A 17,048-nucleotide genomic window follows, 5' to 3' on the forward strand; every position below is an offset into this window, starting at 1 on the left:
GAGAGAGAGACAGAGGGAGAGTTTGTTGAATAGAGAGAAAGCGTTTAGCAGAGAACAAAAATGGGAGTGTGCAAGCTAACAGTATCGTCATAAGCATTTCAGATTCAAACCAAGCAGCATAGCAACGCCATTTAGCCCTTTTTTCTGCCAACCCAAATTGCTTTTTCTTCTATCTTGCTTTCTTTGGTTTCGGTCCATTGAAGGATTGGACGAAGTCAATATCGAAGAAGCAGATCTGGGTTCGTTGAGTCACGTGGATTTGGCTTCCTTGACGAACGCATAGCACACCAAAGAGCGATGGATGTGGAACTCAACAAGCTTTTGTCGCGGCGCACCGACCTTGATCGCCACCTCCTCCAATTCTAGCGCTCCTCTGACGTCTTCGACATCATCCACTTTGACGCCCGACTACATGCTCTCCAACTTCGCACCTCTATGACTTCCAACTCGTCCATCCAACTTCAACCGTGAACCTCTAAGTTTGAGTTTGAGAGATACGATGAATAAGCCAAGCCTTTTTGGGTTCTTGGGTTTGGGGTTGTTTGTTAATATATTTTTTTAACTAAATTGAAGATAATGACAGTTTTTATCTGCAATATATCAAACAATTTTTAAATTTAAAAGTTAACATAACATTAAAATTATTAACAAAAAAAAAATTAAAATTAAAATTTTGAAAATATAAAAATTAAAATTAAAAGCTTAAAACTTAACCTTTTTCAAAAGATGATTTTTAAATGAACGAATACATTTTATTGATAATTTCAATAAACATACACTCACTTTCATTAAATGAGTGCATATCATTAATAAATTTTAATTAATTAGAGATAAAAAGAAAAATAATAATAAAATAGTAATATATATTTTATAATTAGGATAGAAAAATATTTTTTATAAGCAAATATTTTTTGTTAGTAAAAAAAAATTCAAATTTGTCCCTTCTCTTTCTCCTCTTCTCCCTTCAACCAAAAAATTAATCTTATTTTTTATATATAAGACTAGATGAAATACTGTTTTCTTGGAATGTTTATTTTTCTTAATGTGTAAAAAAATTTTAAACATAAGTCATTTTAGAATGAATGAAGTAGAAATTAATAAAACAGCTTTTCTCTCTTAACATCTTCGAAGATTAGTAGTAATTAAATGAAAAACAATTTAATAAAGAGATATGATTAATTTAAAAAATATAGATAATTTTATGATATTACAAATTATTAATAAATTTAATGTCATTAATTAAATTAATTAATTTTCTTAAAGAATATGAAATAGGTAAAACAAAAAAATCTTATTAAGTGACCGAAGGGAGTAACATTGTGCGGAACATAATTTTAACCTCCAAAGACAAACGAATAAACCGAATTCGTATCTATAAATAACGGAAACGGATACGATATTACAGGGAGAAAGAGAATTGAGAAATCAAACACCAAAATTTGATCTCATATTGACAAGCTTCAAACCGATGGATGGAACTCCACTGTTAAAGAGAATAGAAAAAATTTACAATTGAGGAGGGACAAAAAGAATATAGAAAGACCTGAAACAATTAGTTGATTGGTCAGGTTGCATGAGGAACTCATCAAAATTAGGGCAAGCAGAATATCCATCGCTCATCCGCAAAAGCTATATACACAACCCTGCAGTGTTCACCGTTTCATGACCGCACTATTGAGGGGGAAATTTTACAAGTGATTGGGAAAAATAAAATAAAAATGGAAGAGACCTCAAACTTGATTTCATCAAACACAATCATAATTACCTTATGTAAACAGAAATCAAGCCCCAAACTAGGATACGGCCAAAAAACATAGGCATATAGGAAGAGGACTCTTAATTTTTCCGATACAAGTATGCTATCTGAACACAAGGCTTCCATTCTGCTGCACTCTCAAATTTTCCACTAGTGACTGATAGAAAGATTTTAGTGCCTTGAAATCACCACCCTGCAGAAAAATATCGGGAATATTAAGCCCACTACAACAGATATTCAATGGGTGATTCAGCTAGAAAACAACACACTAAGATTCACTTTACTTGGCAAGACATTCTGGAGGGCAGAGCATAAATAAATAAATAAATAATCTTTCTGGAGGGCAGAGCATAAATAAATAAATAAATAATCTTTTCATTGAATTACTGACAACATAAGACTGGCAGAGAAGAAGTTGCAGGAAACAATATGGAACAAAATGAATCAATTGAGGCATTTGTGTCAAGTTATTGTTAGATTTCATCTTAAAATCAATTAGCACTAAGTGAAGTTGTCCAACGAATATATAAGTTGCATCCAAGAGTTGAGGTAGACGATGTGGGACATATCAACACTCTCCCTCCACATATGTATGCTAAAACAGGCAAGCCTACTAGTATAGGTGATTAACCAAGATGACCTATAAGCTCTGATATCATGTTAGATTTCAACTTAAAACCAATTGACATTAAGTGAAGTAGTCCAATAGATATATAAGCTGCACATCGAGAATTGAGATAGACGATGTAGGACTTTGTAACACACCCCCTCCAGAAATGTTTGCCAGAACATGGAGACTACTATAATAGGTGATTGACCAAGATAAGCTTTGATACAATGTTAGATTTCATCTTAAAACCAATTGACACTAAGTGAAGTTAGCCAACAAATATATAAGTTACACCCCAAGAGTTAAGGCATGAGATGTGGGACTTCCCAACAGTTATCAAACAAGATTCCCGGGAATGTGGACTTAGGAATATCATATTCCCAGGTTTGGTACAAGTTTTATAAAAATATTCCCAGGAATGTAAAATATTCACAATTTGTGTGGCTTCCTATTCCCATGAAGAAGGGTGGATATTTGGATTCCTATGAGAATTAAGTTATTTTCGACAATAACTATCTTTTCCCACTTCATTCTCCCACATTTCCTTTTTACTTTTTAATTAAATAAATTTAATTTGTTTCTTCTGAAATTACTATTGCAAACAAACATGTTCATAGGAATAATATTTCTACCCCAATATTTTTTTATTATTTCAGCAGGACTAGATAAGTATACTATAAACATTTCAGCTCCATAAACTTTGAATACCTGCAATTTTTGACGATATTGCTCTGCCTGATCTGGTGGGCAATGTGCAGAAGAAAATCCTTTCGATACAAAATTTACGAGAAAATCATCCCCAAATTTTTCATACATTACCTTCTGTGCCAGCACAATTTCTCCAAACAAAACAAACTGTATAGAAAAATAGAAAACAAAAGGACGAAGAAAATGAGTACTAAAAATTGGCATAAACCATCAAAGCACTAAGATATACTGAGCTTTGAGCAAATATTTAAGTTCCTTCCGAAGTAACAAACATCAAAAACCAGATAACTAATCATTAATTTGGCATGTTCCTTCAATGCACCTAGTATGCTCCAAGTACCCCATGATAGCTGTTCATAATACCTAGTATGCTCCCTGTACCCCATGATAGTTGTTCATGCAATCATACAATTTTTCCCCTCTTTTTCCTTTATCAGTCAAAGAAATTTCCTTCAAACAACCAAATGCAGAAAGCCAATTAGAAGCCAAAACAAACCTTTGTGTGTTTGGTTCAACTTTTGTTTTTTGCTCAGCCAAAAATAATATAGCATTAATGAGTACCAGAGGTACTAAATCATACAGGTTTTAGAGATAATACACATCTAGTTTAACTAGAAGCAAAGATATACAAGCTGAAAGATCCCACATTAAGTTAATAGAACATGGACAGCATTAGTTTCCTATGTTCCTGTCCTAAGAAAACCAATTTTGAGATTTTTGTAAAAATACTTGCTTATTTTTTCCAACTTTCAAAGAGAGATTTTGTAAAACAAGCATTTTCTCAAACAATAGTTCCAAGCATGCACTTATTCCATAGCAAATCTTAAGATCAAAGAGACACCCTTGAATATACAAGCATCGTTACCCAAATAAACAAACCATAAGACTGACAAAACTACACATGGTCAACAAGCCTAAGCCTCCTTATTCCAGCCAAAACCTTCAACATAAATTGTTTCAAGGTGAAAAGACACTTCTTAGTTAGTTCTTGCAAAACGTTTTTTAGATAACAAAAAAATAATACAAAAATTTCAGAATCCGTATCATACAAATTTAAAAAAAAGATCATTGTCCTAGTTGTCAATTATAATGCCATGAACTTTGCAGCCAACAAGACTTCTCCAAAAGTCCAAATAAAATGAGAAGAATAAAGCACCGAAGAAAATAAGTACTTAGTAAGTTGGCATATAACTTAAAGATCAAAGTTAAGCTGATTTTCTCAGAAACTAACTAAGATGAAATACAACCATTTAGACCTTTAAAAGAATTACACACACACCAAAAATAAAAAAAGATATTCCTTTACTGATTTTTCCTTCTCACTATGCATAATTATTCTCAAGTACCTAATGCTTGTTGATACTATCCTACAATCATATGGTGAAGATGAACTACGTCATATGGGACCAAATTACCAAATACTCAATCTAGCTGGAATCCTCATACGACTATCAATTCATCAACTAAGGGAGAAGGGGAACAATAATTTTCCAAAGGATTAGCAAGATAACCCTAGACCTATATAATAAGCCCCAGTTACAATTCAAACTATAGTTCTTGCAAGGAATTCTTTAGATGTTTACATGCTAGACAATTCCAGATTCTAAAACCAATTGTATACTCCTGTTGAAAATATTTATATTCTATATGTTATTTGCACCATCTTACAATCATGATACTCTTGTTATTACTTCAAATAAACCATATTTATGAATGTTCACTTTCATTGGCATCATTCTTCCTGTTGTATAAGTATGTAAAATAAATTTTTAAATTCTGCTCCAAGGCTTTTTGTTGAGGTCTCCTCAAATGACATCCATTTTTATTAAAAACAAACAAGCAAATAGTTTTATTCACAGGCCAAAGAATGAAACGGCAAACTCTACCTTCTGTTATGAATTATAACCTGTCTTATTACAAGGAGCCAAAGTGAGGGAGAAATCTTACCATATACACAATGGTTTTGGACAGCAGAAACATATCAGTTGAAGAGACAAAGAGTGACTAAAAGAATGTATAAAACAATAATACATATATCTTACAGTATTTGCATCATGAAACTCAAAAGATCTGTCCAGCACACTGTACAGACAGCAGTTTGTAGCAAATGCTTCAATCACAAAACTTCGAAAACCAGGAACCTGAAAACCATTGACCATTTAGGGAAAAAATCTCAAAAAAACAGGATAAGTAGAAGTGAGTACAATCTACCTTTTCTTCATAAGGCTGGGCACACCAATCTTTAATTAATCTAATAAAAATCTGTACACATGCCTAAATTGTGAAAATAAAAAGTATGATTCAGATTGTAGATTTTGTCAAAAGTATTAATCCAGGAAAAATAATGACCCATAGCTGAATAAATAGAAAACACTACACATACCTTTCTTACAAGAATATCATTATGATTACAAGAAGAGTACAAAAGCAACTGCATCACTGGATCCAGGTATGCTTTACATTTTGGGGAAAGAAATACAGGAGACAGGTCATGTGTAGTAATCACATGAAGAAATGTATACAATGTTCGCTGAAGTTCTTGCAATTCACGAATTTCCTGAAAGGGAAAAATAATAATCTTATTATCATTATCATGCATATACATTTGAGAGGGTCTAGATGCAAAGAATAAGTTAAATGGTAATGCAAAAAGATGCATTTCTTTGATAGATTTCACATTTGAAACAACAATGTTATGAACTAAGAAAAACATTCAGTTTATAATTTATATGCCACAACACAGCTATTAAGTACTAGAATTAATTAGCAGTGTTAAAAGCAAATGCAGTGCCATTGTTTCTGTTGAAAAGAAAATGCAGACTCTTAGGGAGCTGTCTTAATTGCTGCCTCAAAGGGTAGTGTCTAGTTCCACATTGACTAGAGACACAGCTTAAATAGAGCTTATAAAGCTTGGCCAATCCTTATCTTACAAGTCAGTTTTGTGGAGTTGAGTTAGGCCCCAAGTCCAAATTCTAAGAGTTTCCTTAATCTAAGGTCCATCAGATTTGTCATTTTATGGCTTCATAACTTGTAGAAAGTACAAAAAGCATATAGAAAAGTGGACATTTGGCAATAAAACTAACAACAAGCACAAACTATCTCACCAACTTCTTAAAATTTAATGAACAATAATCAAATCATAAAGAGCAATCATATAACAAATAAATACAAACGTAACTTAAAGCAAGTAAATTAAAAGAAAAGGAACAAAAAAAACCCAGCTATTTATTAGGTAACTGCATCAACATTTTCATACCTCAGTGATTGCATCAGAACCAGAAGAAGGTAATCCATTTCTAGGAATAACACTGAATATCCGCTCGGCGATAGATGGAAATATTTCCTCCAAAATGTCACGCACCAAAGTATTGAATTTGCAGATAAGTTGATTGAGTAACAAAAGAAAACCAACCATCTGCTTTGGCTGAAATAAAACATAAACAAGACATTACAGTGTTATCTTCAACCAACACCAAAGGAAACAACCAAATTAAGGTGCAACACATGTATATCACTTCGTGTTGAAATTATGGGGTTTCAGATATAGAGGGATGAAAATAGAATATTTACAATATTCAGATATTCATATGAATAGATATTTTGGATATTTCGATATATTCTAAGTCACCCTGAAGCAAAAGCTTGCACAGCTTTAAGCTTGATACAAATAAACCCTTTATGAAAAGAAACTACTAAATAATATACTTTGAGACTATAAAATGGCACGACTAAGAATCTAAGATGATTCTCATTTTTCAGGGACCAGCAAATACTAAAAGCTGCATGAGCCAGGATTATTTTTCAGGAAAGTCGTGGGGACAAGCTTCCCTAGGAAGACTATGAGGTCAAGCTGATCTCACAGTGCACAATTTGAGCCAAAGAGGGCAGATCCAAAAGCAAAGGAGATTATGGGTCAATTGGGGGAGAGAGAAAGCAAACCAAACAGTGGCGAAAAACCTGAATAGAGAGCTGCAAGCCCAAAAATGATTAACCAAGAGCAGATTCAGAACAACAATTGCGACGTGAATCAGATACTATTGAAGAATCCAAAAACTGGCCAGGACATGCCATCATGTGTGAGGAGGACGGCAGCGCATGAAAGAACCATGTCTACACAAGAACAGCGTGTGAGCATGCATAAAATCGCCTATGAGGAGGCTCTGGTGGGAAACAGCCATCAGAGGCAGGAGTGCTTATCAGTATAGAGCCACCAAAAAAAACTATGGACAACAGTGGCAACAGCAGAAAAGCAGCGCTGTAGTGGATGAAAACAGAGATCTGAACCTATCAGAAAGATGTATGACAGATCAAAACCCGGAGCAAAACTCCGAGCCTAAAATTGTCTAAAACATGCCAGTAAAATGCATGGCAGAGGAGATTGGAACTCAAAGAGAAAACTCAGAGCCAGGATATGTTTAAACATGACAGTAAAATGCATGTTGAAGATGTCAAAGCAGTGGACAAAACCAGTTAAGAAAACTGTTATAATGAAGAACAAGGTTGAGGACGGCTCGATGGAGGACATTATAGTGGTGATTCTGAAAAATGATTGCAGCAACAAAGAAAACTAATTTGAAGGAACAACCATGAAAACAAAGTAGAGTTCCAGCGTTGACAGAACTCAACAGATATAATTTTGAGTATGTGTAAGTCTATAAATATAATTTTGTTATGTTATATTATGAGTTATGAGTTATTTTTCTTGTCTGTATTGTTTTTTATGTATGTGTATGTCTAATGTCTATTGCTAGATTTGCAAGACTTCCTAGCACCCTCCCTCCACAAATGTCTGCCAGAACAGGCGAGAACCAAGATGGTAGGCTCTGATACCATGTCAAAAAGTGAGTTATGAGCCTAACTCAATCCTACAAAACTGACTTATAAGGTAAGAATTGTTCCCCACTTATATAGTTTATCTCAACACTATTTTTAGTCGATGTGGGACTTCAACACGTCCCTTTTTGTCCACGGCTACCTGTCATGTGGGACTTTTTCAATCACTAGGATAACTTCTGTTTGAAAGAATGTATTAAAGAACATGTTGTTCTCATTTCTGAGTAGAACGCCATATCCCATACTTATGATAGAGCTTTTCAATTTTGACAAGAGCCATGGAATAGTGACTATCTTCATGGCATTTATGCTTCACTTATCAGTTTCATGGTTCTTTTGGCTTAACCGTGTTCCTAGTGTTGGCCTTAGCAGAAATTTTTCTCAGCACAATGCTAATTACATATCATATTAGTTTAAAACTAAAGATGGCTGCAATTTGATAACTTATAGGAATGTGAAATGGAACGTTTAATGAGAGTTGACCATTTTAATAAGGCAATCTAATTATTGAAAAGGATTAGCCCAAGCAACCTTGGAATGTCATCAACACCTTCCATCGGAAGAACTCCTTGCAAAAGTGCGAGGCTGCTTCTGGGAAAGGTTTCGGTCCAGTGTGGATGGTTGATCAAATAATTCCACTTCCTTTTTAAATTCTCCACAACTTCTGGGGCCTCAGCTGTAGGTGACGTATAACAGTTTGAAAGAATTTCTGAATCAGAATAATTCAGAAATGATGAAGCAATATGATTTAGGCGAAGAGTCCAGCGACAAGGAGGGATTTTGAAACAGTCAGTGCCACAATCATATGTATCTAGTAACTTCCCATTCCAGTTGGCATCTTCATAAGATGCAGATACTCGTATTCTACTGACAATTTCATCTGGACATCTAGAAGTTCTATCAAAGATATCTGGGATGATAATTCCTGTTGTAGTCTCTGCCACAAATCCATTGAAAAAGGGGTATGTGTTTCCATCAGAATCCCTTCTGGTATTATGTTCAAGAACACAGATAGTTTGGATGTGAGACTTCTCTCTTGACCATAAAGTGTGAACAATTTTTTAACACAAAGGAAAGGAATAACCATCCAAATCTGCAGGGCTTTCAAAACCCCCAATGAGATGCACATCAAACTCAGTCTCCAAACTATTGTTGACAAGTGATGCTAATATTTGGGAGAGGCCTTTTGGTCAATCCATATGGGCGACTGACGTCCTTCCATTCTTTGGGTTCCAAATAACAAGACCAACACACGTTGTTTCATCGGTGCCAACAAACTGAGCCTAAGATGAATGGAAGGCCATCAACGAACATCATGGCTTCTGAGTATATACTGATACAATTGAACCAACCAACCAACGAAGGAACAAAGCAAGCAAGCTTTTCATATATGCATATAACTCTTATGAGTTGTGTTATGATCTCGAGTTACTATCTTTTACATCCCTTCCGTTCCTCTTCCGAGTTACAAGTTAGACAACATTGCTTTTGATAGACCCAAACCAGTCCTAAATTATAAAAAACCTTTAAAATCCAACTCATATCCAAATTTAAAAGACCCAAAACCCGACCCAACTCGTGCCCCAAATATTAAAAAAACTTGACCCAAGCAACTCTTGCTCTCTCCAGAAAGCAATGACCTAACCAATGACCACCCAACAATGACCATCACCAGCGACGACAATCTTCAGCAATCTCTGGCATCTACCCTTCTCTAGTTTATTGAAACCAACACTTTCTTAATATTGGAGAAAACCCAAGTCCCACATCAACTAAAGATAGTGGCAATATAGAGTATATAAATAGGGAGCAACCCTCACCCAATGAGCCAGCTTTTGGAGTTAAGTTGGGCCCAAACTCACATTCTAAGATGATACCAGAGTCTATCATAGATTCATTAAAAAAGGGCCACCCACATATTATCCATGCACCAAGCCAAAAAGCGTTGTTGGGCATGAGGGAGTGTATAAGGAAAAACCTAAGTCCTGTAAAGTGTATTTCTAGTACCTCTGATACTCATTAATATATATATTTATCTTTGCTGATCAAAAAATAAAAAGGAAAAACCTAAGTCCCACATCGGCTAGAGATAGTGTCAAGATAGAGTATATAAGTGGGAGGGCAACCCTCATCCTATAAGCTAACTTTTGAGATTGAGTTAAGTCTAAACCCACATTCTAAGACTTAATGAAAAAAGTTAAATAAGTTATGTGGCACAAATTTTGCAAGTCAAACTTGTGGTTTGACCTGGTACACGGTCAAAACAAACCCATGCCAGCAATTAGTTTTGGAAGAGACCCATTTTGGAAAATATAGTTTGTAAAAGTGACCCAAATGGGCCAATCAGCCATAGTATCAGTATTGGATATACGTGAAACAAATGAAAGTATTGTTGCTTCATATTTATTAGCCAACCACTCAACCTACAACATTAAACATTCCCCACAAACACATTCATATCATACAGAAAATACGTCAAGAAAATCATAAAATCAATCTGTTTTCTATCCTCTAAAGAGACTATACCCTTTGTTGCTGACAAATTCACCAAGTACCTAAAAGAAAAGGAATTTGCCCAATTCTGACAAAATCATTAAAAAAAAAAAGCAGGCCGCTCCCACAAATTTACTGAAAAAAGAACAGATACACATACCAATGTGGCATGCTTGACATAAAATCTACTAATGACAACAAAAAATATGGCAGACAGACTGACACCCTGCAGCCAAAGCAATATTCTTAAATGCCAGAAAGTATTCACGATAGAATAAAGCAGCAGCAAGGTTACAGGACTATCTGTGCTACAAAATGAAAACCCATGCTTTAATTATCATATAAGCATATCCATATCCAGCCTAATGGATCATATATATCAAAATGGTGCAACAATAAATTAAGAGGATAACATGTTAGAGGGATATTATTCTCAATGCCATCACATTCAAATGCCCCTTGCAACCCCAAAACATAAACATCTGCAAAATCAATCTGCAATACACAAATAGCACTGCAAAGAAATGCATTTAGATCTAGAAATTTAAAAAGATTAACTTAATGAAATTAGAGATAATATGTACTTCGATTTCTTCAAGCAACTGCTCCAATGCCTTTGGAAGGTAAGGAAAGACAGATGCTCCTAGTGTATCCACCATGCGGTGTATAAAAGATGTGACCTACACACCACATGTGGATGTTGGATAAAAATTACAGATCTTTTTTAAGCAAACAAATTTTTCAATCACTAAATCTAATTCATACCATACCTTGTTTCGCAGAGGTTCAACTTTTGGAAATATAACAAGAACTTGAAGAAGTACATCCAATGTCTACATAGAAGACAGAATGACAAGGTTTAGCAAAATAAAATATTAAGAAACAATACACAAGTTCAATAAAAATAGAGACATAGGCTTACCATGAAATATTATCAATCACACAGCATGTTGCAAATATACATTTTATAGTAAAACTCCATAATTTTCATCTATAAGACTATAACAAGATTATTTTCTAAAGCTTCTTAACACAAAAAAGACAGAAACTATAAATCCGATAAACCATATACACCTCCAGGGAGCATGAACCAAACAATTTTGAAAATACTAACCTGCTTAAACATGATACCAATTGCAGGGCGACTAGCGGTTACAAGACGCTCGCTAAAGCCCTAGATCATGTAAAAAATAGTAAGAATGGAGGAAAAAAACAAAACTGTTGATGTATTTTCATTTAACCCACAATACTACCCTTTAAACTTCAAATTAAGATACAATCGAACAAAATATAAATCTTCTTATCACTAACGGATTGTGAGTTTTGAGACTTTTATAATTAATATCAGAGGTGGGGAAAGCAGAAGTCTAAATTAGAAAAAGCACCTTACTGAGAGAATTAATTGCCATAATAATTTGCTGGATTACAGCAATTTTGGCATTAGTCTCCTCAGCATTCAATAACTTGGCATTTATGAGCAGTGCCTCAACCTGTATCAAACGAGAATAGGAAATTACATGCACCAAATACCAACCGTAATAATCTCAAAAGAAGAAATGCTTCTGGAAACAGGAAATGGGGACAAGAATGTTTTTTAAGTATCTTGCAGTTTTTTGTTTATTATTTTTTTGGATTAGAAAGTATCTTGCATTTTCAAGTAAAAATTAACCTGTTGACAAAGAGGACTGAGCAAAGAAGATAGATAATCAGATTGCTTTTCAGGCAGGACATCTTCTGTTCCAATCAATAAACCAATTGCCTGACAAAACATGTCAATAAACATGAGAGACGAAAAATAACAACAAAAAATTTCACAGAAATATCCTTCATCCTGAAACTTTGGGAAATGTGAATACCTCAAAAATGTGGCTACCATCTTCTGACCCTGATAGCTCTTCTGTCGTATAATTCATAATAGTGAATTGAGCAACTGTATCTTGCAGGCTCTGAATTTATCAGAACATTTTAAAGAATAGAGAACAGAGAAGGTGGAAGTAACCAATCACACGATTCATCCATGCACATCAAGGCCAAACAAAAAATGCAAGAAGTCAGGAATAATTTATATATAGTTTTGTTTATAAAATATACTGTTTTGAGCACATTTAAGATAGAGAAAAGCATGCAAGCAGGATGGATTATATAATTGCTACCTGCAAAATAGTCTCTATAAAAGGCACCAACTTCATCTTCAGAAACTTTACAACCCTCATAAACAAATAACTGGCTCTACGACTTACATTGATGTTTGAATGATGTATGCCTCTTTCATCGAGAAAGGCAGCCAGAACCATGGGAATATATTGAGTATTATCCTGAATAAACTTAATATATCTTGTCACTGTCTCCAAATAAACAAGAGCAACAAGCCTATTAGAGTGACAAGGAAACTTTGTCGATAGAAGCATAAGCACCAGCTCACTCAACAACCCACTCCCAGTTCTTATGGCTTCCTCACTTATGGATTCTCCAAGTGCATACAAAAGAGAAAGTGCACCTTCCACCTCCTCCACATTGCTATCTGAAGATCTTGAAACAGCACTTGCTAACGAATTTCTGATAAACAACTGAGTTACATCAGGCGCTACACGACCCACATTGCGAAGCAGAACAAATAAATCCTTTCTGAACTCCACCATCCTATCTTCCTCCTCTTTACCAATTTTGTCCATCACATCAAGATTGGTGCGGTGCACTGGGTCATAACGGATTAGCACAAGGATAACTTCCAATATCTGTCCCAGGTGAAGTAGCTGCTTCTCCGGCAAAGGAACAAAGCTCTTAAAAATGGCAACATAACCTGAAAGAAACTGAATGATGTTGAATGTAACATCTACCTCAAAATTCTTCATTACATAGAAAATGGAGGGTAAAACTTCACTCAAAAGCTCCATAGAGATTCCTTTAGCATCCTCAGAATTTATGCGTTTAAAGCAATCCAAGGCCTCCACAGCATACCCAGAAAGCAATGCAGCTATATCAGAGACCAGCTCAACATCGACATCCTCGGTCACTAACCTAAGTACACGACTAATTTGAAGGCTTTGCAACAATGACAGTTTTGATTCGGGCTCCATTCGCTTAGAAACAACTGCTAATAAGCATCTGACTGAAGCACCACGAAGCTGATCAGACAGAGGACCAACCAAAATCAAATCAAACAACAAAGGGATGAAAGCATCATTGACTATCAACCCAATGTCTATCCAAGAAATATATCTCCTCATGGAATCTAACACACTAGTGCATAGCTCATGATCAGAATTCCGGTACATAGAAACAATGTCATACCAAACTCTAACTATCTGAGGCACGCACTGCTGTCTCATTGCATCCTTAACCCGGCCAGCAACTGCCAACTCCTCAGGGGTTCTAGGGTAGTCCAAACTAATGAGCTCATCATCTAGGGCATTCAAAACTCTACAGAACATGTCTATGACCACGTTTCCTTTGCTCAAATGTGGAAAAAAATCAACAAAGACGGAGGACCAAACCAAAGGGTACTCGAAGTAAATCAAAGTTATCAAAACCTGTGCAAGCTTGTTCTTTATAAATGCAGGGCCTTCCAAAACCCTTGCGAGGTTCTTGTCTTCGAGGCACACAATTGAAAAGACGGAGCCCCTGATCATGTGCCTCTCATCTGGGGTCATTGTCAAGTATCGCGTTCGAATGACCTCATGCAAGGTCTGTAGGCACCAAAACTGGACTTGAACAAGATTTGAAAAGCATAATTTTTCAATGCACAATCTACAAATTAATGGCTTCTCCTTAATATCGTTACAGTAAACTTTAGCCTGTTTCTTCAAGTCATCGTCGAGGGCTCCCGATTCATCAAACATAACAAGAATCGCTCTCTCCAGATCATCCATGATATTCTGAAGAACAGAGTTGGGCGGTGCAGTGTGGACGGATGGATGGGAATTGAAAGGAAAGGTTTTTAGTTTATAGGGCTAGACAGTAGGCGAGGCTTAGCTTCTCGGATCAATGGAGGAAGAACCTAATAACATAAATATGGGTAGGGTTTTTGTTAGCTTCTATCACTTTCTCTCTGCGTTTGCTGTCTCCCTGTTGCAGGGTTTTTTTTTTTTAAGGGGGATTTGGATTGCCGTTATGGTTTGATTTTTTTTTATTTTAAGAAAAATAATAGTTTTTCTAATTAGAGAGGATTTTATTGTGTCAAACAAAAAATAGAGGAAATTTTAAGTGTTAAACTTACAAAAATAAAAATAATTTTTTTTTTCAATAAGTAGACAAAATATATTTCTTAAAAAAATAAAATTATTTATTTTTAGTATAAACAGTTTAAACAAACACTTCAGAAAAATAAAAAATTATTTATTTTATTAAAAATATTTTTTAACAAATAAATTTAAAGAGACGGATGCTTTATTTGTGATTTTATTCTTAAGAAAAAAAATATTATTATTAATATCATTAGAAGAGGTGTAAAACCTATGGAGTTTTTTAATATTTGATGACCAAATTCATTGATACAAGGTTATAGAAACTGACATTCAAAATATGAGAATTAAAAAATGTTGTTCTTTATTTAAAATTAAGTTTAAAGATCTTATTATAATTTAATAATTTCTTAAAATAATAAATGATTTAAAGAATACATTAAAAAAATATTTTTTATACGTTTAAGTCCAGAATTATAAATAGTGGAGATAAAACTTATATAAATTTGTAACATTAAAAATATTACATTTCACTTTTATAATATAAATATACATTATTATTTTTCTTTTAAAAAATTCATATTCTAAAAACAATTGATTATTTTCTCATTTTCAGTATCAATTAGCAAAAATCTTTCTCAGTAACTGCACAATCATTCATCTCATACAATTTTATATCCAATACAAAAGTAAAACAATATTCTAACCTTTAACTAATCTAACTAATCCAAAAAATAATATTTTAATTAATTATTGAGCACGTGAGTTGTCATAAATCTTCCAATACTTCTGTTTGATTCCAACAAATAAAAACAACACAAATATTTTTATGTTGAGAAAATAGAAAGAAAAAAATAATAACACACAAATATCATTTGAGAAATAATCTAATAAAATATTAAAAAAATACATTGAAACATATTGAATAGAAGAAAATTAAGTGATTAACCTACGAAATAAGCTCTTTTAATTTTCTTCTCCTTAACAGTTTTTCCTTCTTTGAGACTAGTATCTGGTTTTTTGAAGAAAAAAAAGATAAAAATAGTAAGCTTAATAGGTATGAAAAAATATTGTCACAACAAAAATAACAGTAACAATATAGCACGTTCTGATTTTGAGCCGGTTGAAGAAACGTTTGTAAGTTTTATTTGTGTTTATTTAATCAAAATTTAACTTTTTCTTTTAAAATGTTATATTATTTATGATAGTATATTATTAAAGTCTTTAAAATGTTAGTGGGGCAATTGCCCACACTTCTCAACATAGATCCCTAACTGGTTAAGATAAGAGTTGCACCACCTTATCAAAGATTTTAGCAGCGATTATCATTTTAATCATTAATTCTATAAATTTTTTCACTTTATTTTTTATCTCAATAAAACCTAAATTAGATTATGTCGGATAAAATTAGCTAAAAAATTAATTAATAATTAAAAGATGAAAAACAATCTTATTAAAACATTAGTGTTTGATAAAAAATTTTATTGAAGTAACTGAAAAACGTAACAAGTGTTCAAAAACAAAAATGGAATGAATATAAAAAACTATAAATTAGAAAGTAGTGTTTTAAAAAATATTACTTCAATAAGCGTTTTAAAAAAACAGCAGAAAATACTAAAAAAAACTTATTTATCAAAAGGTTAAATAAACTTTTTAACTAATAACAAAACTAAAAGTTAATTAAAATATTTTCTCAAACACAATATTAGTATTTAATGTTATTAAACACGATTAATAATTACTTTCACAAAATTGCTTTCAAGTTTATATTTTCAAGATAAATAAGATTTTATTGATATTCTCTTAAAATTAATTAATATATTTTTTTGATAATGTAACAAAATAAAAATTTACACAAATATATTATGTAAACAAATATTTATATATCAATATGGCATTGGTCCAATGAAATTAGATTAAGATCTATTAAGTAAGGTTGGTAAAAAAAAATACTAAAAATAATCAGATAAGTTTTTCAATAATTAGTTATTAATAAAGTTAATAGATAATTTGCACTAATGTCTTAATTAAAAAAAACAAATATTCACATTTAAATACAGTAAGTGAATTATTTATATCTTTTTAAAGAAGGATACCTAATATTTTTTTTAAGAAATGAATATTTTATATCTTAAAGATATAAAAGCTATCCAAGAAAAACATAGATGACAAAGTGTTGAATATCTATTATGTAAAGATTCAAAACTTACATAAAATCATTGAGATTTAGTAGTAAATATTTACAACATATAATTTTATTTTATTTTTACATAAAAGCTGTTTAAAAGAATGTGAAATTATATCAAAAGGATCTAATAAAAATACTAATCCCATGATACAATGAATTAAAATTTGAATTCTTATTTAAAGAGATATTCATAATTACTAGTATCCAATTGTACATTAAATGATATTGCCCCCAAAGGAGGATAGATATGAGAAAAAAAAACTAAATCAATTATCAAAT

The 17,048-nt window shown here is 33.0% G+C and overlaps 1 protein-coding gene and 1 pseudogene across 4 annotated transcripts; both read right to left on the reverse strand.

The window, feature by feature from the left end:
• Positions 1-1,356: 1,356 nt before the first annotated feature.
• On the reverse strand, positions 1,357-14,499 carry LOC114407871 (exportin-T-like). Of its 4 annotated transcripts, XR_003665688.1 has the most exons (14): positions 12,554-14,497; positions 12,257-12,346; positions 12,070-12,159; positions 11,786-11,890; positions 11,515-11,574; positions 11,171-11,233; positions 10,985-11,080; positions 6,331-6,498; positions 5,458-5,631; positions 5,286-5,348; positions 5,117-5,215; positions 3,075-3,221; positions 1,766-1,949; positions 1,357-1,643 (listed from the first exon to the last, which is right to left on the reverse strand). XR_003665688.1 is itself a non-coding variant. In XM_028371147.1 (13 exons), exons 1-13 carry the CDS (start codon positions 14,267-14,269, stop codon positions 1,860-1,862), a joined length of 2,961 nt encoding a protein of 986 aa, XP_028226948.1. In that variant the 5' UTR covers positions 14,270-14,497; the 3' UTR covers positions 1,400-1,859. The 4 variants fall into 4 exon arrangements, 2 of the variants coding, with proteins under 2 accessions (XP_028226948.1, XP_028226950.1); XR_003665689.1 differs by having other exon boundaries at positions 1,400-1,949; positions 5,022-5,215; positions 12,554-14,499; XM_028371147.1 differs by having other exon boundaries at positions 1,400-1,949.
• Positions 6,505-10,727, reverse strand: LOC114405349 (annotated as a pseudogene).
• Positions 14,500-17,048: the final 2,549 nt, after the last annotated feature.

Source organism: Glycine soja, chromosome 3 (assembly GCF_004193775.1).
Source record: "Glycine soja cultivar W05 chromosome 3, ASM419377v2, whole genome shotgun sequence".
NCBI classification, from domain to species: Eukaryota; Viridiplantae; Streptophyta; class Magnoliopsida; order Fabales; family Fabaceae; genus Glycine; species Glycine soja.